The sequence below is a fragment of the Nelusetta ayraudi genome, unplaced genomic scaffold, assembly GCF_046127955.1.
Source record: "Nelusetta ayraudi isolate G7.1 ecotype Tasmania unplaced genomic scaffold, CSIRO-AGI_Nayr_v1 ptg000019l, whole genome shotgun sequence".
Lineage (NCBI taxonomy): Eukaryota > Metazoa > Chordata > Actinopteri > Tetraodontiformes > Monacanthidae > Nelusetta > Nelusetta ayraudi.
In genome coordinates, this window is record NW_027466069.1 from 8905212 (window position 1) to 8932621 (window position 27410).

At 47.4% G+C, this 27410-nt stretch overlaps 1 protein-coding gene across 10 annotated transcripts in view; it reads left to right on the top strand.

Annotated features, from left to right (window-relative positions):
- LOC142888561 (serine/threonine-protein kinase WNK2) overlaps window positions 1–27410 on the top strand; it is a 43550-nt gene that overhangs the window by 12363 nt on the left and 3777 nt on the right. For 3 of the 10 annotated variants that reach the window (XM_076026981.1, XM_076026985.1, XM_076026982.1), the window contains exons 3-27: window positions 1447–1619; window positions 2490–2710; window positions 2787–2944; window positions 4980–5068; window positions 5769–5988; window positions 9206–9482; window positions 9866–9981; window positions 10855–11640; window positions 12216–13103; window positions 13569–13766; window positions 13969–14391; window positions 14710–14955; window positions 15296–15339; window positions 15937–16096; window positions 16187–16303; window positions 16928–17098; window positions 17339–17390; window positions 18106–18204; window positions 18578–19347; window positions 20037–20094; window positions 20167–20240; window positions 20614–21248; window positions 22106–22332; window positions 22516–22740; window positions 23585–23683. In XM_076026981.1, coding sequence (XP_075883096.1) covers window positions 1447–1619; window positions 2490–2710; window positions 2787–2944; window positions 4980–5068; window positions 5769–5988; window positions 9206–9482; window positions 9866–9981; window positions 10855–11640; window positions 12216–13103; window positions 13569–13766; window positions 13969–14391; window positions 14710–14955; window positions 15296–15339; window positions 15937–16096; window positions 16187–16303; window positions 16928–17098; window positions 17339–17390; window positions 18106–18204; window positions 18578–19347; window positions 20037–20094; window positions 20167–20240; window positions 20614–21248; window positions 22106–22332; window positions 22516–22740; window positions 23585–23683 — 6526 coding nt within the window. The remainder of the gene's footprint in view (window positions 1–1446; window positions 1620–2489; window positions 2711–2786; window positions 2945–4979; window positions 5069–5768; window positions 5989–9205; window positions 9483–9865; window positions 9982–10854; window positions 11641–12215; window positions 13104–13568; window positions 13767–13968; window positions 14392–14709; window positions 14956–15295; window positions 15340–15936; window positions 16097–16186; window positions 16304–16927; window positions 17099–17338; window positions 17391–18105; window positions 18205–18577; window positions 19348–20036; window positions 20095–20166; window positions 20241–20613; window positions 21249–22105; window positions 22333–22515; window positions 22741–23584; window positions 23684–27410) is intronic. The other 7 variants (XM_076026986.1, XM_076026987.1, XM_076026983.1 and 4 more) reach the window with 6 other exon arrangements.

Here is a 27410-nt window from a genome sequence, read left to right on the forward strand (position 1 = left end):
CCATTTCTCTGTTCCCCGATGGTAAACTTTGGCCATTGTGCGTCTTTTTTGTGCAGCAGAGAACACTTGGGGATAACCCAGCCCAACTTTTTGCCCCAGCCAACCCATCGCTCAGCCTGGTGCCTGGGTAGAAAAAAAAAGGTTCTCTGCAGAACTGAATTATTCATTAGACTTTGAAAGAGCGCAGTGAAAATACCCGCCCCCAACACACTTCCTCACAGAACCGGATTTGCCACATTCACGAACGCCTTATCAGCCGATCACCCCGCCCTTCATCGCATTGCATCACACGGCGTGGCGTTCCTTTTTTCTTTTTTTCATCCCTAAGTGTTTCACTGTGATTTATTCTGCTGTTTCATCTCACGGCGAGTTCACTGAGGTTGAATAATTAAAAGGATTAGATCCTGCTCAGTTGTGTCCGCTGCATTCCACCATCGCCGTCGCCTGCCTCGGTGAAGGGCGGGGTCTCGCCTCAAGTCCGCGCTCTGTACCGGCCGTGCGTGTCTGTTTTGTTACATAAGTTGCTGCTGCAGTGATGGCAAAAAAAAAAATAAATAAAAAAAACGGCAAATTTGCAACAGAGAAGCCCTCTGCCCTGAAACAAGGCGCACCAAAGGTGGGGTTCCCCTCGTAAAGGGAGGGATTGATGTGAAGATGTGATCAGCTGCGTGTGTGTGTGGGGGTGGGGGGCGCGATCTGGGCGGCGGCAGTGGAGGAGGAGGGGGAGGAGGGGGGGAGGGGCTGACGTTCGGGGCGCAAAGAGGGAGACGGATTGCAGATGTTGGGGGAGGGGTGATGGGACCAGAAGGTAGTGGATGAGAGAGAGAGAGGAAGGGAGTGAGTGAGCGAGCGAGCAAGTGGGGATGGAAGAGGATGGATCAATGACACATAACCTTTAGCTGCAGTGTGGGTCTGCGTGTGTGGGTGTGACCGCGCTGATGGGTGTGTGTGTGTGTGTGTGTGTGTGTGTGTGTGTGTGTGTGTGTGTGTGTGTGTGTGTGTGTGGGTGATTCCCTTCAAGCCGGCATGGTTTATGGCTCTATAATGTCCCCGTGCGCCATGTTTCCTGCTAAATGGAAATCTAATAAGTCAGCATCCGCTGTTTTGTGGCAATCTGTGACGGGGGAACGTGATATTTACACTATAAAGGAGCTGATCTGGATTCTTCCCTTGGCACGCGCAGCTGAAATGAGCGTCCATATGCATATGGCCCAATTAGGCTTGCCAACGCAGCTGAAATAACGACGCCCATCTCCCTTTGACTCACTCGTAGTGACTCGACTTCCTATACGTCCTGGATACTTGAATTCAAAATGTGTTGGAAAGAGCCTCCGAGGGGACGCCGCCGCCCCCCCCCCCAACCATCTGGTGTTTTTTCTCTAAAGCAAACCTGAGTGTCATCATCAAGGGCGCCATCCTAACACTTGCTTCCTGTCTCTCCTTTAGGATCGTAAGCTGTCAAAAGTGGAGCGTCAACGCTTCAAGGAGGAGGCGGAAATGTTAAAGGGGCTCCAGCATCCCAACATCGTCCGCTTCTACGATTTCTGGGAGTCACCCCTTAAAGGGAAGAAGTGCATCGTTTTAGTCACGGAGCTCATGACATCAGGAACTCTCAAAACGTGAGTGCTGTTGACGCTGGCTGCGGGACTTGCGGGTAACTTTTTCAATGGAATACAACACCTGGGACGCTATGACAAACTTTTTTCTTTTTTCCTGGGAGAAAGGGAAACATTTATTTGGTGAAAACGTTTCCATGGGGTTGCTAATGTGTGGAACCACCTGTATTTTCACAAACACTCCCACTAACCATCAAATAATGCAAGGATGTCCGAACAGCTACAACGCAAGTTGACGCGGCAAAAAACACGATGAATCATTCATTTCACAATACAGGAACTTGAGTGTCTAGCAAATGCTGTCAACATAATGTTCACTGTGAACATGTAGATGTATGATACACCACTAGCAGGCTGAAGATTGTGAGGAAAAACACATTAAAGATTAAGTGTGTAATGAGAAGAAACAGCGACATCATGTGGTTTGATTGCAGCGCTCCTGCACTCCCCCTCCCTTTCTCGAGCTTGCCAGGAAACTACAGTGGCCTGTGCACATAAACTTGGGAACCGCGTTGTCCTTCTTCTTCGTTGGTTTATTGGAAGATGTGAACCACGATAATTACGAAACGCAATGTCAGGCGGCCTGGATTGTCCACACTGGGCTTCCTTAGAAATGTGGCAGTGTAAAATTGTCTATGTATATTTTTAAATATAAATAAGAAACATTGTATGGGTAGGAAAACCCAAATTAATTTTATTCTACTGCGAGTATACACTTTTGTTATTGTTTTTACAGGTAGTATATTGACCTTTTACCGAAATAGAAATAAATCGAGCCAAAATTTACACGCTGGACCATTAAGTAGTAAAAAAAAAAAAACGGATAAAAATGGATTCTAATGTGATTTCTTTTTTTGTCTTTCATCCCCACAGCTATCTCAAGAGGTTCAAGGTCATGAAACCCAAGGTGCTGCGAAGCTGGTGCAGGCAGATTTTGAAGGGCCTTCATTTTCTCCACACCAGGACCCCGCCCATCATCCACAGGGACCTGAAATGTGATAACATCTTTATCACCGGACCTACAGGCTCTGTCAAAATTGGGGACTTGGGGCTGGCCACCCTCAAAGCTGCTTCCTTCGCTAAAAGTGTTATAGGTACTGAAATAGTTGAGTAAATGAGTAAATCACATTGTCGAATTTGGTGAAAAACCGTCCTTTCTTCTCTCCTTAGGCACCCCTGAGTTCATGGCGCCTGAAATGTATGAGGAACACTACGACGAGGCCGTTGACGTCTACGCCTTCGGCATGTGCATGCTGGAAATGGCCTCGTCGGAGTACCCCTACTCAGAGTGCCAGAACGCTGCTCAGATATACCGCAAAGTCACCAGCGTGAGTTTAGTTTTTTTTCACATGAATGTTTTAAGAAAGTGTGAAATGTATTAATCAGCTAAATGGGTAGTCACTGCAGGAGACCGGCAGAGCAATTTCCACGGCCGTGTAGAGATGCTGTGTTTTTTATTACCGGAGAAAATCACGATCGCGGTGTTTCTGCAGTTACTGTCAAAAAGAAAGAAAGAAAAGTATCGCAATTTTTGTTTTAGCTCAACTCACAGTCGTGATTATTGAAGTCACAGGGCGTTGTCGTCAAGTCGCAGATGTGAACTACATCAGAACACGGTGAATTAGGTGCAATTTTAGCTATGTTCATTTTGGCTCTTTTTAATTTGGAGGATCTACGACCGAGTCGTGTTTCAGCCTGACGGATGCCTTTGTTTTTTCTTGGTTGAAGATTCTAATAAGCCATATGGAGTCACAGAGGGAGTCCAAATCTCCTTTTTTTTTTTCTTTTTTTTTTTTTTTTCTTAGAATAAAGCCCAAAGGCTGCAATTCTCTTCCTTCCTGGGACTCTGTCTCTCAATAAGTATTCTTTTGTTTTTGCTTGTTTTGTTGTTGTTGTTGCTTCTCTCTTTAAAAAGAAAAATAATGACAGAGATCTGATACTGATACCTTTAACCCTGTTGAAAAGCTTTACTCACCGTCTCTAGATAACAATCCCTGCATTGCTACAGTGCGCATATTATGCTGTGAGCACTGAAAGTTATTAATAGGAGATTGATCACCATTGCCTGAGAATGCACAATGTAGCTGCATAGCTGCTGCAGTGTTAATCCACAGGATGCATGAAGGCTGTCTGGCTGTCTGTCTGGCTGTGTTGGGACAGGTGCCAACTGAGAGATCTGTCACAGAATAAAGCCATATAATAATATTTCCTAGCTTTACACTAGCGTTGCGTATTTCTTTAAGGACCTCAAATGTTGAAATTCCTTCCCAAACTATTTTCTAATCAAAATACTATTTTTTTTTTTTACTCCCACTGAAAAGTCCTCTGTCGGGCCCGGAGTATATTTACTCACCAGACTGCATGTGCCTCCAAACCTTCATTAGCCTCCAGCTGTGGCTGTTAATTCAGGCCCGGTTGTGTGGGTGAATTACCAAGACAACAGGGTCATGCCACACAGCAGATGGCAGAAATGAACGTGAATGGACGAAGACGGCACCGTGTTGTCTTCCTCCGTGAACACTTTGTCCTCGAGAGCACAGTTGATGTAAAACAGAAAATAATTTGTCATTTCACAGATTCACACCTCTCCTCCTCCATCTACTCCGTGCACACCGCTTCCATTGCTTTTTTATTTTTTTTATGTCTCCCAGTTGCGCCATAGAGCAGGAGCAACCAGCATATCTTCTAATGAAGTTTTTAGCAATGAGATCCCGTTCCCACTCTGAGCTCAGATGGATCAAGAATAGCGATGGAGGTTGCTGAATAGCTTTTAATGCATGACCGCAGACACATTTTTTATCTATACAAGTGCAGAACTCTGCCTTTGGCCAAAAACACTGATGTCGAGTTTTTATGGGGGGGGGGAGTCTTTACCACAATACATTTCATTTTGCACTTTGTGCCCATTTCCAAATATTGGTTTTCTTCATGTACTTTGATGACGCAGCAGAACCTCTCTGGGTCGCTGCGAAACCTCCAGAAAACAGTATATTTAGCCCACTTTTTACAGCCTCCCACAGCAACACTTGTTTTTGGCTCTCTGAAGCTTCCTGAAAGTGATGTTTTGTTGAACCACCCACATGATCAGAAGGGGATTAAGAACAAGCCGGCTACTACACTCTCGGAGGGTGTAGCTCCCGGCCTCGAGGCGCTGTTCATAACCTCGGACAGTCAAGAAATGTGTGCTTTGACACACATACGACTGACTTCTTTAATTTCAGCAAAAGTCACTAACAGCAGAGATTGACGCTGACAATAATTCCATTAAGCAACTTTTCCTTTACCTTGGTGTGCTTTTCCCCACCCACCTCTCTCATCTTGTTGCCCGTCCTCAGTATTATGTTTATGCTTCCCTTCCCTCAGGGGGTGAAGCCTGCCAGCTACAACAAGGTCATGGATCCGGAAATCAAGGAGATTATTGGGGAGTGCATCTGCCAAAAGAAAGAGGAGCGGTGAGTGACTGTCCAGTCCAGAGCCAAAGGGGCCCGCAAGGTGCCCTCTTATCTTTCATGCCGCGCCTCACCTCCCCGCTTTATTGCCTTAGCAGTGACAGCTGGGCTGTCGGCACTCCGGCGGTCTTCCACCGAGCTTAAAGGGCGTCTTTGAAAAATCTGTAACTCATTCAAGGAGGGAAAAAAAATATCCTCTGCTTTTAATGAAGCTACGGTGAGTTTGAGTTGGCTTTGCGTGGATGCGCTGTACTTACTCCAAAACCAGCGGTGGGCAAACGGTTTGACTTGTGGAGCCACAACGGGTTCCAAAAATTTGACAGAGGGGCAGGAGCAGATGGATGGAGTGTTTTGGCGACCAGCCTCATAGGAGGAAAAAATATATCATGGGATATGAAGAAAGCATGTGCTTTAATATCAACTGAAAATGTCTGTCTTTGAAGCCCTTTTTGGAAATGACTCTTAAAATACTGAAAAAAATGATGAAATACAGCCATTTTACCTTAGTATTAATGTAATTTCTTCAAATTCGGCGGGCCGGATTAAAACGCTTGACGGGCTGCATATGGCCCCCGGGCCGTAGTTTGCCCGTGCCTGCTCTAAACACAGGATAAACGGCATGTATTTCTTTCATTCATTTCTGAGTATCATGAAATTTGTCCGTGTGTGATCCAACCTTTTTCGTCCCGTTTCCCTCCTCCAGGTACAGCATCAAGGACTTGTTGAATCACGCCTTCTTCGCGGAGGACACGGGCGTGAGGGTGGAGCTGGCCGAGGAGGACGACGGGAAAAAGGCCTCCATCGCCCTCAAGCTCTGGGTGGAGGACCACAAGAAGCTGAAGGGGAAATACAAGGAGAGCGGAGCCATCGAGTTCACGTTCGACCTGGAGAAGGAGGTTCCTGAGGTCGTGGCACAAGAGATGGTGAGCATGCACGCACGCACGCACACACACGCACACACACGCACACACACACACGCACACACACACACACATACGGACGTTTTAAAAAGGTGCATCAGGCGATTTCCATTTCCAACCCTTTGATTTTTTTTTTCCTGCATTGCTGTCAGTTTTGAATATTTCAGCTAGATATTTACCCACTGAACTGTTGGTTGAGATGTGCTTTGCCATGCTTTGCATGGCCTTGTGGCTCGGCGTGTTGCAACCGCCGGCAGAGCTTGTATCTCCTCATCAGGGAATGCACTTAAATGCAGATCGCCGGCGATAACTTGCTCAGATTTTCCAGGAATACAGGCTTTGCGGTTTTCCTTATTCCCCTTTGTTTACTTGGTCCCCCCCCTCATTTCTCTGGGCCTGCTTTTTGTTACAGGGCCCATGGCCGCTTTATCTGATCCACTTTTCTGTGTGAAGCGCACAGTCATGCAGACTTCAGGCTTTTATTTTTATTTTATTTTTTAAATCTTGTTTGACTTTGTGAAAGCGTCATTAATCAAAAATAGGGCAAGGATGGCTGAGTTAACTCAGCTTGGTTTTCAGATACAGTTTGATCTGAAAAGGCATTAAAGGCGAAACTACAGAATCAAAAATGTTTGCAAATACAAAATCAAGTATTTCCCCTTTTTATGCTACTTTTAAATTACTTTTTAAAAACACGCCATGTAATTGGTCGCATAAGGTAGAGGCTTCCAACCTTTTTTGCACCACGGCCCAGTTATTTGTTAATGTGAGACGATATTTTCAGGGACCGGAATGAAAACTGTGATATTTTCAAAATATAATAATAAACGTGAATCCAGCAGTGTCCTCTTAACATGGCGACAACAACATAACATGAGTAACATACGCTTTTTTTTCTTTCTCAATACTCCAAAGGCTGCTGGTCTTTTATTGCTGGGTGCTTGGTCTCCGAGTGGAGAAGCAGTTTTGAAGGCTTCGTCGCCTCATTAGAGAGCCGGTCGCCGCACGTCAAGCAGAGTGGGCATGTTGCATGGGAATCTCCTGTGGAGATGAAATCTATATTAGTAGTAGGACTCCTGGTATTGCCTGTTAAATGTTGCTTTTTTTTTTCGTGGGCTCCTTTTCTGTCTTCTCCTTGGACATTTTCCTCTTTCCAAAGACGGTTGCTTTCCCGCATGTTGCACGCTAGAGTCGCTAGCTCGCTGGCTCGTGGGTTTAATCTAGTAGTTATGCATCACGTGACCGAGACAAGCGCCTTGACGTGCGTCAAGAGTTGAGCCATAGACGGATGAAACGGAGAGAATCCACTGTTTTTTCAAAATAAAATTGTTCAGACTCAGATAATGAATAAAACGGAATTGATGTAACGGAAGTTGATTATTATTGTGTGTGTGTGTGTGTGTGTGTGTGTGTGTGTGTGTGTGTGTGTGTGTGTGTGTGTGTGTGTGTGTGTGTGTGTGTGCTCGTGCTCCTGGTTTACCAACCCAGCTGGATGCGTCCGGGCTCACCTGCTCGCGCTGCCATTTCTTTATTTATTTATTTATTATTGGCTCCGCCCCGCTCCCGAGACGATGTCAATAGCAGCAGCAGACAGGCACCACTTGGTGCCAACGTGGACGTGTAGCCTGCTAAAAATGGTGAAACGCCAGATTGTAATTGATGGGAAAATAAACCAATATAGAAGAAATCTCCGAAGGGACTTTCTCTCTGTTGCGACGTCATGGGCGGCTTATTTCATCACTTGACATTGTCCACAGAGCAGTCACGGTCACTGCATCCGCTCTGCCCTTGTCGGCTCAGTTTGGTGTTCGGAGCTCGCCGCACCAGACCAGCCGCAAAGTCAAGTGCGGAAACGTCTTCGTGTACACCCAGTGTAATGATGGCGATTATCACTCGAAATGAAAGTACAAAGTTTAACCACCAGAACGTACCAGCGTAGGTCATCTCTGCATTCCATTTATGACGCAGTGACAGCGAGTCGCTTTCATGTTAATGAAGGCCTTTCTTGTGATTGCTGCCCTTTGCCTCCCTCGCTCCGACTCTCAGGCCCGCTCTCACTTCCTTCATTTATTTTTTGCCACCTAGGCCTTGACCGGCCTGTCGTGAAGGATTTATTAAAAAACAAAATAAGTTGGAAAGGAGAGAGGAAAAAAAAGGCAAATCTTCAACCTCACTGTTAAAATTGCTTTGGAAATGAGCGCTGACATGAGGCCCGGCGGCACAATGAGACTGTCAAATCCCCCGACAGGCAGTCTTATGAGGAGCCTCCGTACTGACAGGAAACATGTGAGATGTTATTTGTCTCGTTTAATAGAGATGGATCTTCCCCTTTTTCCGTCTCTTTCGGTTTCAAGCCGCCGAGTCACATTGTCGAGTCAAAAGTCAAGTGGTGTTTCAGAGCAGACGCGCACTCTCGGACTTGATGTCATTACATTGGACGGGGGGGGGGGGCTCGCCTTGTGTTCTGTGGTGGAAATTTGTCGTATTGCTACATTGTCCATCATTGCGCGTCAGTTGAAAAAGAGAAGCCGTGCAGCTCTGCACATGTGATGTCCTATCGTGTGGCGTTTCTCAACTGGTGGGTCGCGGCCCAAAAGTGGGTCGCAGAGATTTAAAAAAAATATATATATATACACTACCAGTCAAAAGTTTGGACACATCTTCTCATGAATTTTTTTTTTTTTTTTTAAATCTTTACTACTTTCTACACTGCAGATAGATACTGGAGACATTGAATATATAAGCAAGATATATGTAATTATGGGCATTTATCTTGCAGGACACACATTTCAGTTCAGTAATTTCCATGATTTATTTAGCAGACATGATAGAAAGTGGGCTAGTGTTGTTTTTTGTTTTTTTTTGTGGAATGAATTTGAATGCTGTGGAATAAATTTGCAACTTCATGAGGAAACCGATGTGGGTCCTGAGACTCCACCAGTTGAGAACCACCGCTTTAGTGCCCCGTTGTCTCCGTTGCGAGCGTCGCACCGAGCCCATACAAAAGAAACTGCTCCCCGCCGCCCCGATCCTCTTAAAATAGATCTTCTTCACTTCTCCTCCCTTTTGCTCCGGTTCTCTCCCTCTCGTGCTCCCCCCTTTTTTTTTCTTTTTTTTTCTTTTTTTTTTTTTAATGCACCCTCGCCTCTGCCTCACGTGCTCACCGTCTGCTAAAAATACCCGGCTAGTCACGCTCTTCCCCCTCTCTCCTTTTTGTCAGGTGGAGTCAGGCCTCTTCCACGAGAGCGACGCCAAGACGGTGGGCAAGTCCATCAGGGATCGCGTGGCGCTGATCAAGTGGAGGAGGGAGAGGACCGTGTCCGCCACGGCAGCGGCGGCGGATCAAGGTCAATCCGGCCACAGGGTTCAGGCGACGCCCTCTCAAGGCCTCGCCGCCGTGGCCGCCGCCCACGTCGGGCAGCCGTCGCTGGAGGCGGAAGACCCAGACCAGCAAGGCAGGCTGTGCAACCAGCCGGCCAGCGCCACCTCAGTGACGTGTAAGAGTTATTATTATTATTAGCTGGTTATTACATTATTGGCTTATTTTAAAAAAATCTTTTCAAATGTAATAACAGAGCTAATAACATAATAATATACTAATATCACTTAATTTAAGTTTTATTTATTGGATATAATTGTAATATAAAATGAAAAATGAATAAAAGCTTGAATGCATTATTTTTTTTTCCGCTGTTTTACGTAAGTTTTACGTTATCGGTCCAGGACTTTTATTACGTTATCGGCCAGTTATCACGTTATTGGCCTATTGCATTTTAGAAAGGGCAAATGTTGTACGTTATTGGCCGTTATTCTGTTATTGGCTTCACCAGTCGGCGTCTTTTTTTTTTTAATGGGCCGGACGGTTTTTGTGTCTCTTTAGCAGACAGCACGCTCGACAGCGGCATGGGCTCCACCGTGTACTCAGACTCCCACAGCAGCCAGCAGAGCGTCCTCTACCAGTCCCTCCTCGAACCCATTACTATGGCAACGCAGCAGGTCTGTATATGGGAGCGTGCACATCCGGCCTGGATTGTGTACGTTAAAAACATGTGCTCCGAAACAAGCTGGTGCACATGCATGTAGGAACTCGGGCAGGACAATTTTGTACAAAAATAAAATCCTGAATGTTTTATTTTTATTTTTTATTATTATTTTTTTTTTCCCATGAAATCTTGATTTTCGTTTGTTTTTTTTGTTTTTTTTGGGGGGGAGGTAAAACCAGCCAACAAAAGACAATGGAATTAATTAATTGAAATATTTTATCTTTATTTTTAAAGAAAAATAGCAAACAAATTTCCCGATTGGGAATGAAGTGCAAGATACTGTAAATCCACCTTGGGTTTAGTAAAGTGACAACAATTAGTCTTCTTGACCAAACAAAAAGGTGAATCCCTTGGGATTTTGAAGTGAGAATCTCACTTTCACCAAATATCAATTGAAAATGTCTTCGTAAGCAAAGATGAAGTTCCCTTATTTCAGAATAAATTGAAAACTCACAAGTGCAAATGAATCCCCCTGTGGATAAAGTGACAACCTTAACTGTCTTTCACTAAACATCGCTTTCAAAATAAAAGGTTTTTCTATCGTCTTGAACAACCATGAATGAACAAAGTGCAAAACTTTCACATTTTGTAAGATAAAGGAGTCTTCAAACATCGTCTTGACTAATAAATCCGATTTTGACTAAAGTTGATGAATCGCACAGCCCTAGTTGGAACATACGCTGCATTGTCATCTGCCCATTCTCATTTTGCACCATATAACACAGCATTCCAATAGTTCACCGTCATCCATTTGTCAGTGTGAACCAAAGTTGTTGACCCCATTTTGTTTTTTGCTTTGGTTTTGGGTTTGGTCTCCCTCCATCAGTTCCAAAGCAGCAGCCCTCTGCTGCGAGATCGCCCCCACTCCTGCGAGAAGGGCAACCTTTGGGGGGCGCCGCTGAGCGCAGAGCTCGGCACCCGCACGGGCGGCGCCGCCCGTCGAGGGAGCGCCCCCGTCATCGACACCCGCCGGCTGAGCCAGCACGCTCAGCTCGCCGCCCGCCTCCCTTCCCCGAGGTCCGTCAGCCCCTCCCCCGCCGTACCCGAGGATCAATCGGAGCTCCTCAACGACGACCCCGCCCTCCCGCTCCTCCGGGTCTCCTCGGTCCCCGAGCAGCGTCGCCTGAGCGACACCTGCATCCCGCCGTCGTCGTCGTCGTCGTCGGAGGCCGCCGGCGAGAACCTGAGTTTGCCGGCGCCGGGCGGCCGCAGGCACTCGGACCTGAGCGTCCTCCTGAGTCTCAGCTCCAAGCACAACCACAATTTTGCGAGCAGCAAAGGCCAGGCGTGCCAGGCCTGCGTCTCGTTGCTCCTGAGGTCGCGAGACGCTGGCCGCCAGCGCGCCGGCGAGACGAGCCCCCTCAAAGGTCGGCCGCGGGGCTCGAGCGACTGCTCCGACTTCTCGCTCCTCCAGCAGTCGCTCTTCAACATCATTTGCCGCAAAGCCGCACCGAGCCAAGCCCTCCCTCCTCTGCAGTTCCCGCCCAGGCCCTCCGGCAGAGACTGCAGCCTGAAGACTCTCCTCCCCAATGGCGCTTTGCTGACGGAGAAAGAGCCCCCCTGGATCCAGGAGGATAGATTGTGCGGCGGAGAGCAGCGGGACTCCGGATCGGTACGTCGGAAAACGTCGCTGAGGTTTTTTTTTTTCTCCTCCCCCCCCACGAGGCGCCAACTCCTGCTTCGCCGACTCCTCCTCGCCTGTAGGAGACGCTGAGTTTTTGTTTTGTTTTCTGCTGCATGGATCCGGGCAGACCTGCACAGGTCCTCAGAGTTGATCAACCCTCTAAAACGCTCAAATCACAAGCTCGCCTCCTCCGCCTGGAGGCCCGCTGTGCCTTCTAACCAACTGACTGCTGTTCGACTGCTGTTCCACTAACCCTCAGTTTTAGCATTTTTCCCTTCCTGCTTAAGGGTCCGAACTCTCGAGCCGCCTCTAGCTCCCCTTGGAGATGGCCTGCGACTCCACGAGAGGTGGCTGTCGAATCTCCCTCGTCTCACCTCTTCCTCTCGCTACCCGCTCAACCCCAAAACCATCCATTAACACGTTTTAACTCGCATCCATCCACACCGCTCATTCACTGTGATTCACCGCTGTCGTGATCGTTCCAGGATTTTTCATACTCGTCAGTGGAAGAAATCATGCAAAGAGTCTCATTTAAATTTCTTCCCTTTTTCCGTTTTCTTCAGGCCAGTTCAGCAGGTCACCTCAGTCAAAAGTCTCTTCAGGCCACGCCCTCTTCCAGCACGCCGGTGCATGCGCCGCCGCCACCGCAGTATCTCCAGCCCGGGCACAGCTACCCGGCGGCGCCGTACGCCACTCCGGCGAGCCTGTGCTCCGTCAACATCCAGCACGCCGTCAACGCCTCCAGCTACGCGCCTCCCAGCCAACACGTGGGAGGCGTGTCGGCGTCTCAGAACGTTGCGCAGAGCTACCAGTCGCCGGTTCACCTCCAGCAGCAGCCGCAGCAGCAGCAGCAGCAGCAGCAGGCGGCTGCTGTCGGCCAACTAGCCTGTCAGAACTGCGCGGCCCAGAGTCAGCAAGGATTTCCAGCTCCAGTCCAGCAGCAGGTGGTCGCGGCCGCACCTGGTTACCTTCACGGCTCCGAAAGCCAGAGTCAGTGTCACTCTGCGCAGGCTCCCGGCGGCGTGCTGCAGCAAATCCACGGCCACCAGAGCTCCCCCACACCAGCACTTTACGGCCAGCAGGTCCCCGTTCCGCACGAGAACCAACAGCCGGCGTTGCAAAACGCTCAGCCCGGTGCGCCAGGACTCGCTTACTCGCAGCCGCCGCTCCAGCTCGGCCAAGAGGCCCTGCACGGCGTGCACTACTCTCAAGGCGTGCACACTGCCGCTCCGCCTGTCCTCGTCGCGCAGCAGAGCCACGACGTGTCCCAGTCTGCGCTCCAGCAGGTTCCGACACCAGCGCCGCAGATCCTCTCCGCGGCGGCTGCACACCACAGCTACACCGCCGCTGCAGGCCTCGGTGCGCTGCAGCAGCAGCAGACTGCACCTGCTCAGAGCCACTACCTGCCTGCGCAGCCAGCCACTCTGCAGACCTACGCAGGCGTTAACCAGGTAGTGACTCGTCAGATTTTTCCTCATCTCCAAAGCCCAAAACGCTTAAAAAGACGCATGTGACATACACTACCAGTTAAAAGTTTGGACACACCTGCTTCCTCTTTATCTAATTACTTTCTACACTGTAGATACATACTGAAGACATCAACTGTATGACCAAAATGTCATATATGTATTTTGTATGAAGGGTGGCTATTCTATTTGAGTTATTTTACACTTTTTTGTTTAGTACATATTCCATATGAGTTCATTCATAATTTTGATGCCTTGAGTGACAATCTACAATGTAATTAGTCATGAAAATCAAAGAAATAACACTTTTGACTGCTACTGACACAATTCATCAATGTGATGTGGATAGTGCCATCCCCCCTTTTACTGTTCGTTTCTAAAATGGGAGATGAAATTTCAATCCAGTTACTGATGTTTGTTACCTTCTTTTTTTATCCACTTCTCTCATAGAACGGTCCCACTGATCCAACCGTCGGCCAGCATGGACAGGACGTCCAAGGACACGGACACGGCCACGGCTATTCGGCTCCTGTCGGACCAGCGCGGGCGCTTCCTCCAGAGCAGGCCGCCGCTCAGTCCAACGTACAGCAACACCTCCAACCTCTGCAGATTTCCAACTCTCTACCGCAGGCACACTCATCCTCCCAGGTGCAGTTGTCTCACCAGCCTTGTCTTTGCTTAACAAATAATTCAGACATTAGTTCTGGTCTTTTTTTCCCCAGTGTTTTTATTTAACTACAATGACCCACCATTCTCTAATGTCGGAACTTGCTCTCTAGATTGTGACCTGTCCCCACTCTGCAACTGTCCTCCTCTTTCCTTCCCCCGCCCCCTTAAATTTCCTCCACAGTATCCCACAGTTCAGGTGATGACGGCCGTGACTGACTGTGACTCCTCCTGCCCTCTCTCCTGCAACTCCCCCCACCCTGCATCCTCCTCCTCTCACAAATCCATGTTCCTTTCTCCCGGACACCCTCACCCTCTGGTGCCCACCGTGTCTCCCGTCTCTCCCTTGCACATTGAAAATGTGTTGGTCGCACCCATCCTGGCGTCTCTCATCCCTTCCCCATCTCACATGCTGGACTCGGTGGGACCGGCGTCCCCCCGCCAGCCCTCCCCCTGCCCCGCCCTGCCGCAGGGCCACAAGTCTGAAATTCCTCATTCTCAGCCCGCATTCGTACCCGCTCTGCTCGCCCACCCCTTGCACACATACACTGGCCAATCCCAGAGCACACACCTTCCCTCAAATGGCAGCTCTCAGCCTCTGATGAAGGTAATTATCATGGCTGCGATGCAGCGCAAATGTTTACCGAGAGGGTGTGAAGGAAATCCTTTCAATGTGACAATTTCAGTCCTTGAAACTTTATTTTCATGGCAAATAATTAAGTCTGGTAAAAGTACTGGTGATAGATTGAAAGCAAAATAAGGATGAAAGATTGAGACTTGAACAATCTAATGATGGTAATAACCCACACATAGGGAATTTTTTTGTTGGGTTGTGCAGCGTCGGATAAATGTCAGCCAACCCTGAGCTTCAACCCCTTACTGCTCAGCTCGGCTCATGCAACTGTTGCTCCCGTTGCCCCTGCAGAACGGCTCCGACCTGAGCGCTGGCGCCACCGCCGCTGCTGCTGCTGATCAGCTGGACAAAAGCAACCCGTGCCAGCTGCCCCCGCAGGCCCAGTCCCAGAGTCTGAGCCAGACTCCTGTGCCGCAGCTCCCCGGCTCTCAAAGAGCATTATCTGCGTCTGCCAGTTCCTGTCTGACTCAGCAGAAACAGCAGCTCGCCGGCCTCGCTGGAGCTGCGGGTCAGGCTCCGACGGAGACGAGTGCTGAGGTACGGACTGACGACTAATCTTTACCGGAGAGAGGAGGAGGTTGGAGGAGGAGGGGAGCACTTACCAGTAATGTTAAGGCGCTGGCTGCAGAAACGGCGGCAAACTACGTGGGGGTGAAAAGTTTGACACTCAATGCAGACTTTTTTCTAACAATTTTCTTATTTTTTTGCGTCTTAGCTGTGAGTCGGCAACTTTTACTCTTGCTTTTACCTCCTAGCGGGCTGATGACGAGCTCCCAGCATGCTGAGCGATGACACTGGCTCTGTTCCTTTTCATGCACTACATTTTATTGCCAAGACTCGGTGCACTTACCTGTTGTACGACTGTACTCCCATGTAGGATCAAGCCACAGAGAAACAAACTGGAGGACAGAGTTACGACAGGTACGCGCTTGTTCTTCCATGGCCATTTGTTGGTGGAACTATAGTGAGAGAGCCAACCGTGAAAAAAAAAAAAAAATGGAGCGCAACCTCTTCCAGTTTTTAAGTGCTGTCAAATGGATGTTAATCTCTCGGACAACCTTGTTTATATAAAGCAGAGGAGGCGAGTGTTGACAGAATGTATTTGTTTGTTTGTTAGGAGCGTTCTGTATTGGCTCCAAACTGATAACATTGTGTTGTCTCACACAAAACAATGGTAAAATTGGACCACAAGAAGCAGTTACTGCCAGACACTGTACTGCTTTTCAAGGTTACATTGTAGAAGGCTTTATTCTACTTCAATGAATGAACCTTATTGATAAGAAGATACCTGCTGCCGTCTGATAGAGTGAAAATTGCCAAGCAGCCTGATTTGGCATAATCAATTATTTAAGTGTCCATAAATGGCTTCATTATTAATGTTTTGTTCGTCGTTGACGGCCGATGCCAAATTTAGTCTTGGCACCACTGCAGCTGATCAGTGCGAGTGTGTGCAGGAGGGTCATAACTTCTAGTTTTCCTCGACACTTCTCCAACTAATGCCTCCTTCGCCAAAACCAGCGTCAACTCTGATGCCACCTCGGGGAAAGAGATGAGCGACGGTTACGAGGGGACCCACGGGGGTAAAGGCGACGGCAAGGTGCGCAAACACCACCGCAAGTCGTCACGGACTCGCTCTCGCCAAGAAAAGATCAGCAGGCCCAAGCTCAACATCCTCAACGTGGGTAGCCAAAACGATACAGGGACATCGAGTTCAATTCAGAATGAAACACCAGACGAGGCTTATTTATTGTGTTGTTTCCCGTCGCAGGTGTGCAATACCGGCGATAAGATGGTGGAGTGTCAGTTGGAAACGCATAATCACAAAATGGTCACTTTCAAGTTTGACCTGGACGGCGACGCTCCGGAGGAGATTGCTACGTACATGGTAAGACGGGAGTCTCTGCCACTCCGGTCGGCAGAGAAGCTCAGCTTTGGCAGCGTTGCTGTAAGCTGCGCCTTGAATTAGAATCTTTGAAATGGCTCCGAAACTCCCTGGGCTGCAGTTCTCCGCTGCAATGCAGCACCAAAAAAAAAAAAAAAAATGTCTGACACTCCCTCCTCATTTACAAACTGTAACTTTGTGCTCCTATTTCTTTCTTCTTTTTTTCTCAAATCCGGATGAATATTTAAGGCGTGGCAGCCTCTGTTGCCAAGTTAGCTGGTGCTCTCTTTTAGTATGTTGCTATTTTGGTATTTGGGAATGCAAGTAAACAAAACAAATGAGGGAAAATCATTTACTGGAAGAAGAAGAAGAAGCCTTTATTAATCCCACATTGGGGAAATTTTCAGAATTACAGCAACAGCACCATAGAAAAGAATAGAGATTATATTGATGAAAAGAAATAAATATTTATAGGCGAAAACCTCACAGGGAACAAACAACCATCAAAAACAAGATATTCACATTATATTGACAGTTGGATTATTTACAAATTATGTACATAATGAATAATACCAAAAATTTGGGTAGTCAAAAGTACCAACATGTTTTCTCTGTCACGCCCTTCAGGTGGAGAACGATTTCATTCTGCCCCTGGAGAAAGAGGTGTTCATCGAGCAGCTGAAGGACATTGTGGACAAGGCGGAGGACATGCTGAGCGAGGACACGGAGGGCGAGAGGACCTCCGACCAGGGGAGCAGTCCCAAAAAGAGCGAGGGAGCCGACGTGCACGGCGCGGAGGTGAGAGAGCAGCCGCTGACGGTCGGAAGCTGCAGGCGGACCGGAGCGCCAGAGGAGGCGCTCTGAGCGCCCGCAGCTCCGCGATGACTTGGCGCGCGACGCTGCCAAAAATAGCCTTCCTGCTGATGTGACATTTGGATCAGACCGAATTTAGTTCAGATCTTTGGCTTCGGCTCTCACGTGTCTGTTATATTGATTGTCAAGCGCCGAATCTATAAAGTAATCCTTTTCCCTCTGTAGGGGCTGAAAGCCTCCTCTCCCAACACGCCGCAGCTCGTGTACCAGCAGAATGGTGAGACGTTCCGCCTTCACCAGCTTATATAGTCACTCCAGAAAAATACACTTGCACCTTCTTTTTTTTTTTAATCTCAGCCCTGACTTATTCTTTAATGTATATATTCCAATCTCAAAGAGTCTATAAATGTTGTTTACAGAAAGATCTGTCAAATCAAATTAATTTGGATTTTAATGAATTCATACACAAAATCCTGGGTGTCCCAAAAGATTTGACATCATTTTAAACGCAATTTTCTTGAAACCTACTCAGTCTAGCAGATTGAAATTGAACAGTTTAGGTGTTGAACATCATAAGTTTATCATGGGGCCAAAGTGTTCAATATGTGCACCGCCTGTGACATGGCGCATGCAACTGGGTCTGACTGTGTGCGAGCATATTCTAAGACGCAAAAGGACTTATCTTTGGTCGTGAACGGCATGGCTCAACCTCACTAAAGAACAAAAGATCAAATGCAGTGGTAGATCAAATCTTGATCTATATTATATATATATCTTATATTATATATCTATATATTTCTATACATTCTGTGAAAATTAGAGGTTATTTCAAGAAGAATTACCAAAATGATCGGCCGGTGAAATGATGGCAAATTTTTAGGGACACCCTGTACACTTATAAATAATACACAATCTGGGGCTGTGTTCATTCTGTTGAGCCAGTGGTTTGTCGTGGTTCAGGATTTATGAGTTTGCCTCTCTGTCCTTGATAGTCCTTCACACTGGCAAACGATGGTTTATCATTTGCCCTGTTGCTGAGACGCCTACAATAGAGGACGAGAAGACTGCATCCCACGCCTCTGCATCCCAGGGTACGTTTGGCACACAGCGACGTTAATGCTTTGAAAATGTATTTCTACAAAATGCAGGACTTGTATTTTTCTTTTTCTTTTTTCTTTTTTTTGCTTTTCCTGCTGCTTTCTCCCGCGAAGGCACAGTGCATGCATGGGTGCATGTTTGGGTTTGGTTATATAAGAAGCCTTCTGCAGTAGTTCAGGAACAAAATGAAGGGTGGGATTTATACTCCAGCCGAAGGAGCCTGATGGGGCAAGACGAGCAGTGATGTAACAGCAGCAGCACCCACGGGACGCCTGCTCCTCGCGGCTGAACTCAGCTGAACCGAGACCGTCCTTCTAATCTTTGCCCCTCCCCCCCCATCTCTTATTAACCTTTTTATTGTTCCAGAATCTGAAAAGCCTCCCCCGTCAGCGGCCGCCGGCGTCGCATCTTTACCCTCCCAGAGCGTGCCAACCGCCACCTCCTCCAACTCCTCCTCGACTGTGACTCACACTTTTGTGCAACCTCAAGAGCCAAAAATCGACCAAGCCAGGATCCAGCAGCCTCAGCCCCGTGTATCTAAACACGCCCCTATTGCTGCTGCTGCTGCTGGACCCGGCCACCTCTCCGTGGACGAGCCTTGCATCCCCGCCGTCTCTATAGTAACGGACATGCCGTGCTGCTCCATCGTGCCGCCCGTCTCTCTGGACGTGAATCCAGCGGAAAAAGCAGCCACTTCGGCCTCCTTCCAAACAAGTCAACAGCACCAGAAGTCCAGCCCCACCGGGGAACCCCCGTCCCAGTCGGCTTCCAACCAGTCGGTGGTCCTGCAGCAGCCTTACGCCACGCCCATGCAGCCGGGAACCGTCACGTCCCAGCCCCAGAGTCCGGCGCATCAGACCTCCCAATCATCGGGCCACCAGCAGCAGCAGCCGGTGGGCGGCGGGCCGGGAGAGTCGGACAGCGACGGGCCGCGCCGGGTGGAGTTTGTCGACGGGACCATCAAGACCCTGGACGAGAAGCTGAGGAACCTCCTGTACCAGGAGCACGCCCCCGCCCAGACCTCCAGCACAGCATCGGAGCCGCAAGCGTCCGGCACGGAGGGAGTGTGTTCCCCCCCGGTGTCAGACAGCCAGAGCAACGACGGAGCGCCCAGGATGAAGAAAGGGGAGCTGCTGGTAAACATAGATGTGCATTACTGCATAATTACATATATCTTGCTCATATATTGGATGCTTTCAGTAACTATCTGCAGTGTAGAGAGTTGTAAAGATAAAAACAGAAGAAGGTGTGTCCAAACTTTTGACTGGTAGTGTAGGTCCAGTATGTAAAATTTGCTTTGATTTATCATTTACATCCTCCCTTTAGAATGTTTCTCATATATATGTAAGAATATACATGCAGAAAGGCTCTTGCTCCCAGTTAGCTGCCATCTTGCACAGCCGTATTTCTTAAGGAAACCCGGTGTGGACAATCCAGACTACCTGACGGCACGTTTTGTAATTAGGGTGACTGCTCACGTCCTCAAATACACCAAAGAAGAACGACATGTTGACGGGGTTGCTGAGTAATTTCCCTCCACCGGGTTCCCAGTGCGACCGTTGAGCAACTCTGTGTTTTGAAAGAGGCTACTGCTGGCGCGTTATTTCAGCGTGACCCCGCCATGCGGCTGCCTCATTTTTTATTTTATTTTTTGTGCGGACCAAAAGCAAGTTCGGGTCTGACTCAGACTCACAATGGTCAGGAGAGGATAAGTGCCAAGGCCCCAGCGTCCTTTTCTGGTGGTTTACCTCTTGCTGCTACACAAAAATGATTGCAGCCTCCCCCGCACTCATTCGCTATTTTTTTTTTCTCTCTGTCTTTTCAGCCACAGATCCCGGAGAGCGCAGAAAGTGTGGTTGAAAAATGTGACTCCACAGGAGCAGGTCGGTCACACGGCATTCGTGTTATGTATGTTTGGGACGTGTTTTTGATGCTCCGCCCTCTTTGATTCCCAGACACAAACGGGGTCGTGAATGGATGTGACGCGGCCACAGACTCCAGCTTGTACAGCTCCAAAAGCCGTTTTCAAGTAAGAATCTGCTTCTGGAGCCATCGACAGCCATCCACAATCTGATTTTTAGCCCATCCAGATTGAAACCGGATGGCTACTTTGTAGTCTGAACAGTCACAAATCACATGAAGTCCGATTTTTGCAAAACGGATTGAAACCACCTTCAAAACCACAATGTTGTGGCCCAGTCTGAACAGAGTCAGATCCCATTTGGACACTTGCTAAAAACAGTGTGGACAGTGTCCAGTCTGCCCAAAATTTGAGAAGGATTCACTTGCAGTCTGAACGCAGCCTTAGTCGATGTGATGTGAGTCGTTTGGTGAAATCCCATGACGAGAGCAGATCATTGGACTGTAACGTTTGTCGATGACGCTTTCTTTCCTTCTTTCAGATCGTCCCCACGCCTCCGGATATCATTTCCCGTCTGGAGAAGGGCAAAGCCAGCTGCAGCACCCCGGCGCCCTCTAGTGGTTCCGGTAGCTCTCGCAGCCATCAGACCCAAGGCAAAGACTGGGCCTCGGCTCCCGCGGGCCGCCTCCCAGCGACACCTTCGGCCGACGGCGACGCCGCAGACGCGTCGGGGCCTCCGAGCAGCAACCGCTACTCGGCCCCGCCCAACTTTTACAAGACCACGCCCACCTCCAGCCCCGACCTCACCCCTCACCACATCCCCCGGGCCCAGACCATGGACGGCGAGGCTCACCACCACCACCACCACGCGTACTCGGACTCGGCCGACGAGGAGAGCAGCAGCGTGGCCCCGGCCCACGCCGCCCCGCCGGCCCACGCCCTGTCGGAGCACAGCGGCAGCGACCTCATGAAGAGGGCCGTGGCCTTCCTGCGGCGCACCGGCCGCAGCAAGAGCGAACAGAGCTCCGACTCGCCGTGCCGCCAGACCGTGGCCATGAACGGCCACGCCGCGGCGCCCCCCGCCGGCCACCCCCACTCCTCCTACATCAGCAGCGACAACGACTCGGAGTTCGAGGACGCCGACATGAAGAAGGAGCTGCAGAAGCTGAGAGAAAAGTAAATAGAAGTAAAACTTTGCTCGCAGGTGCATCAATGCTCCGAGGCCAGCAGGACTCTGGGCCTGTTTAGCATCGCGTGCCGTGAAAAATAGAAGACTGATCCTACCCGCCCGCCCCCCTCCCCCACGCCACCCCCACTCCCCTGCATTATTCATGGAATTCTTTTTTAGATTTCAAACCTCTCTGTCGCCACTAGTAAATCCAGCTTTCACTTGGAAAACAACCGTTTCTCAGTCGACCTGCTTTGCATGAAACTCTGCATGAGATGGCGCGACGGTGTTCATTGACACTGATTTACAGGGATATTTTGGAGACATTTAAGTTTGTTTATGTACATCATTTTTTTAAAAAATGGGTCCCATCTTGTCTTGATCTTGGAAGCAACTTAATGCACTGTCAAATTGTCATTACTACAACACGGGCAGTGCAATTCTTTTATATACAGCGCATATATATGTATATATATGTATATATATGTGTATGTATATATATATGTGTATATACATATATATATATATATATATATATATATATGTGTGTAAATGTATGTCTGTGTGTATATATACACACACATGTAAGTATATATACATGTGTGTGTGTATATGCATACGTATATATGTATATACATATATACGTATGTATATGTATAATATACAAATGCATATATGTTTATATATACAGTATCTATGTATATATATTTTCGTATATATGTATAAATATATCTATATATCTATATATATGTATTTTTTAAGGCGGATGATTAAACTATGAAAATCCAGTGTTTTAACCATTCAAAAGCTTGTCCTATGCTTGTCCCTAACTCTCTTCTCTTCTCTTCTTCTACTTTCTCCTCAGACACATGAAGGAGATCTCTGAGCTTCAGGCATTCCAGAGGAACGAAATCGAGTCTCTCTACAGGGAACTTGGCAAAACGCTGCCCCCCAGTGTTGGCCTGCTCCACGCCGCCCCCCCCACCGGCCGCCGTCGCCGGGCCAGCAAACACAAACTGAAGGCCGGGAAACTGCTCAACCCCATGGTGCAGCACCTCAGAAACAATCTCAACACCTCCTCAGAGCGAAAAGGTGCGCGGCGGCGTGGTGCCGCGTTGGAACGGCTGGCGTGACGAATTTCTCTGTGTTCTCGCGCAAAGTTGGAAAAACTCAAGAACGCTTGGTTCCAGGTTTAGAAGCCCTGTCGGAGGACGTGAGCGTGGAGTCGCTCTGATTCAACCGGTCCCTTTGTTTTTTTTTCCCTTCTCCTCCAAGGTGAGAGCGGTGCCAGCTCATCCAGCTCCCCGGCTAAAAGTTCTATTCTGTCAGACGGCTCTGCCCACTCCAGTGGCAGCTTCAGCTCCAGCACTCAGCACAGCGTCCCCCAGGAGCAGGTCCACACGCAGCAGCCGTGCTCCTTAAAGGGTTCCTTCTCATCGGACAACATCTACTCCGGACGACACGGCGATGGAATGGCCCACCAGGCTGCCCCAAGCCAAGGTACTACTCATTAGTTCAGTGTGTGTGTGTACAGCTGTTCAGAGGAAAGAGCAACGTCTGCAATTTGTTGTCATGAATTTCATTCGGTATTGGATTTATTGTGACTTCCAAAAGAGCTTGATTTTAGTAATAAAATGTAAATATTCCTTTTTTTTAAACTGAGTTTGACTCTCAAACTGTAGTTCTAAGTTCTTCTGTTTTATTTTTTTTCTGCCATTATAAAATAAACCAAACATTTTAGTATCCAGACCCAAAATATTGTAACAATATTATGGGTCTGGGTATTATTAATTATAAATTATAAATATATATTATGAAAAAAAAAGACATTTTAAAGTTCACTGACAGTTGTCAAAACTCGCGCTGCATGATTAAGCGATTGGCTATTAATTGTGCCCACATGTTCCAAGCATTCCTCTGCCACATCTTTAATATGATATTACCACGGCAGTGCCTTTTTGACATATTGCGCATTTTAAGCAAATGTCATCAAATTGTGCAGCACTAGTCAAAGCAAATACATCTCTGCATCTAAACGAGCCTGAGTCTTTGTGACGTTTCCACAATCATTTCTATGTCCTGGTGTTCAGCATGAGCACAGCAACAGAAGTTCTCTTTCTAAGAAGCTTTTTTTTTTTTTTCTCAGTTCACCTCGCTGTCATTAAGTATTGACCCAATTGTCTCATTAAATAGCATATTGTGGGTTCCTGCTTTACCTTTCACTCCTTCATAAAAATCCTTTGCTGGTGCTGTTGATGGTGGGTTTTCTCATCCTAGTCTCTGCACTTTTATAAAGTGTCTCTCTTGTTTCTTCTCTTCTTCCCTCTTATATTAATTTTTACAGGCTGGACGGTTTACCACCAAACGTCAGAGAGAGTCACCTATAAATCTAGTAGCAAACCACGCACTAGATTCCTCAGTGGACCTGTGTCTCTGTCCATCTGTTTGTATTTTTTCTTTTCTATTTCTCCTCACTTCATCCATCTCTCGCCTCTTTTCCTTTTCTTTTTTTTTCCCAAACCTGCCTCTCTTCCTGTCAGCCATGGTTTTATTTGGATGTGTTACTCTGAATCTTCCAGTTCACCTCCTTCACAGGCCTCACCTAACATACATCAAACCCATTCTCTGTCTCTTCACCGACTCCCACCCTCAGTGACCTCAAAGGTCGTGTTCTAATCTTTTGACCTCTCAACCCTCTAAAGACATCCGTTAAAGAGCGTGATACTTGAATTCCAATCTGACCGAAATCCATCTGACTCAACCGCACTATCAGGAGAAAAGGTTTCCACAGCCAGGACGTGTTTCACTTTCAACTTCAAGCATTCAACGCGGCGCACCTCTGGATTTGAAGAGGTTTAGCTTAATAATTAGTAATTATCTTTAGTAATAGGTATGGCATGAAACCAGACCTCATGTCTGACGTGCTGTTTTGCGAAAACTTACTTTCACCGCAACAAAAATTGTTATTGTAACCATATTTCTGTAATTTACCTCCCATTTATTTTTCTAAGGTATCAAAGTCATTAGACTTTAGTGCCCCCAGTGGTAGCATTAAAGATGGCATTGTGTTCTTGCAAACCTTGCTGCAGATTGTGTTTTAGACCAAGTGACACACAGAGCAGTGCTGATATAGTTTATTAAATGTTTATTACTAATTTTTTTGTTTTGCCTTTGCAACAAACTAGCATTTTCCCTGCAGTCATTATGGTTTGGAACGTGTCGCCAGTCTGGTCTGGTGGTTTGCATATTTTGCTAAATTAAGTAACGCCTCTTCAAGAATAACCATTTGAGATCGTAACTACTAGATTTATGTAATTCTTCATATTTTCCAAGATTGTTTTAAACAATTGGAGGACACTGATGTATATGTTCGGTACGGACTCTTAATTCTAAGTCCGGTCCATTGTACCGTGACCATCCATCAATTTCAATTGACGTGCTCTTATTATTAAAGTATATAATTGACTCCAGGGAAGAGTTTAAACTGGCTCTTTGAAACTGAAGAATGACTCAAAAAGAAACTCTGTCATTTCACTATTTTGTTTCAATGCTTGAAGTCTGAAGGAAAAAATAAAAACACCTCCAGGATGTTGACGCCTCATGAATCCGTGCGTGTGGCCCACCGAGGCTGCAGCGAACTGCACGGCACCAACGCCGACCCTTCGCATAAGCCAAGTTACATTCACAACCTTTCCTTTGAGGAGATGATGCCTTTCTCCCACCCCATACTGACTGACGCTTTGTGCGATGCTTTGGCTTTAAGTAACAGACCCCGCAAGCACACTGGGGCAAGGTCTCTCCAAACATGGGCCTGAGGTCAGATTAACAGTGTGTGTAGACTGGTGCGTGTGCGTCTGTGCGAGTGCGGCGTGTTCTAGCGAGAGGGGAACAAAACTCGACACCCTATTTATTTGTTGTGCTCCATCCTCTGTCACGTTTGATCGTGTAACACTTCCCAAGTCTCGAGGCACTCTGACCACGTCAGCTCTCCTCCTCCTCCTCCTCCTCCTCCGTGCACTAACACAGTGAAGCTCCCACCCCACCCCCCACCCTCACCTGACCTTCCCAGACAGGCAGAGTCCCTCGCAGTGGTAGCGCTCTCTCTCTCTCTTTCTCTCTCTCTCTCTCTCTCTCTCTCCCTCTCTCTCTGTCCCTCATGTTTGGACGGAGAAGACGTGCATGGTGCAGGCGCCAAGCAGGGCACTGATGGAGACTTGCTCCGCCACGTGAAGGGCTGTATCATCACTATTACTACTTTTTTTTTGTCCTCTTCCTTTCCACCTCTCCTGAGTTTCCTGCATGATCCTGACGAGCGCTGACTTTAAGCTCTAGCTAGTAGCTGTGTGCTCTTTTTTTTTTTTTTTTGCTTTTGAACTTTTATTTCAGTTCCGTGTTTTTGCAGGCAACCCAACATCGACAGAGGGCTCTCTTTTAAAGCAGGATCCAGCCTCTTCTCCCTAGAAACCGCTCGCCTTCTGTTTGGTTGTTTTTCCCCTTAGACGCTAAGGCAGCCGCGCTGTGACAAACCCACCCACACACCCACCTTATCCCAAAAACAATTCGGCTCAAATTTTTTCAGTGTCCACAAATGTGCAGCGGTAGACGCTTTGCTCTCTCTATTCTTCTTTTTCTTTTGGCTGTTCCCCTTCAGCAGCATAGAATTTGTTTGCACCTCAGTTCACCCTGTTAAAAAGGAGCAGGAGAAGGAAAGCGATTCAATGAAACAACGGCCCTCATTTGTCAAACAAGACTAGAAACGGAATCTGCACAAATTGTTTTGTTTAAAGAAAGAAAGAAAAAGCAAAACATCTTGTGCCAGGATGTATATGGAATTCTACGTGTATCATTTGATCATATGACTGACTGATAGACGTCATTTAAATAACACAGCCTTATGTGCTGCATGCCTATCCTTTAGACTTCACAACATTTATACTGTAATATGGAAAATGGCACATAGGGAAGGAAAACCGCAGTTTAAAACGTCGGTAAGCCATCTGTAGCTGATTTCTGAATATTTAACTTATACGTTGGCAGTGTAATTTAATAGTCTGAGCTACGCTGGCTATATATCATAGGTAAAAGTATTATAGCCAAGGGTACACTGGGATTTCAACTACGACTTCAATGGTTGCCACAGTGACGGGGCCAAATGCGTCAAAGCCCTCGCAGCAACTGAGCGCGCGGCCTTGATGATTTGGATGCCACATCAACAACAATCAAATCATCTCATTAAAAAAACCCTGAATCCTCCGTCAGTCTGCCCGAGCAACAACTGCGAAATATCCAGTGCCTCTCTTCCATTGCTATTCGACAACGCTGCTTTCAAACTTGGCCACACGAGCTGGGATCTTTCTTAATCATTGGTCATCACCCACTCGTGTCTAAATTTAAAAATGCCGATCTGTACATGGAAAACGGCGCCAGCCCGCCCGCAGTTGCGGTGTACGTTTGTTCAGTAAATGAGAGCCTGGATTTAAGATGGCTGCATCCCATTCAAGTTCATTCGTACATCCAAGAAAAAAAAGAAAAAAAAACAGTGAAAATTCCAGTGTGGTCGAACTTTGAACGACTGATGGTGAAAAACCTCTCAAATATGGCTCATAGGTTTTGACGCTCTCATGAGGTGGTTTTTCAGACGTATCGATTTAGAGGTATGTCGCAAAAGTGTAATGGAAACAGTTTTATCGCATTTACGCGTCAGCGGACGTAACGTACGGGGACACGTGACCAGTTCACTTCAAGTGAAAATGGTGACGGAATATTTTTTACAAGGAATCAAGGAGAAAAATATAAAAATCTTTCTTGATCCCAAACAGGCATAAAAAAAAACCCAAAACAAAAGCAAACGTAACTTTACGTAAAATCTCGACATTTTACGAATTACGAAAATTACAGCTGACAACATTCAATGGAACCATGGAAACGCAGCTATTGTCCAGTATGAACATAATGACGTGAGCACTGGCGTTAGCATCTGTGGTGGGTGGGGTGTGTACTGTCACGCTGATCAAGAATCCACAACTGAGGAAGGTTAGGCATCCTTTTTGATTGATTTGTTCCATTTTAGTTTGAGAGATCATCGTCGAACACGAGCCCTACACATAGCAGGGCTACCTTAAAATGTTTGGCCAGCTTGTCAGGTTCACTGTCCAAACACTTTCCTCCGT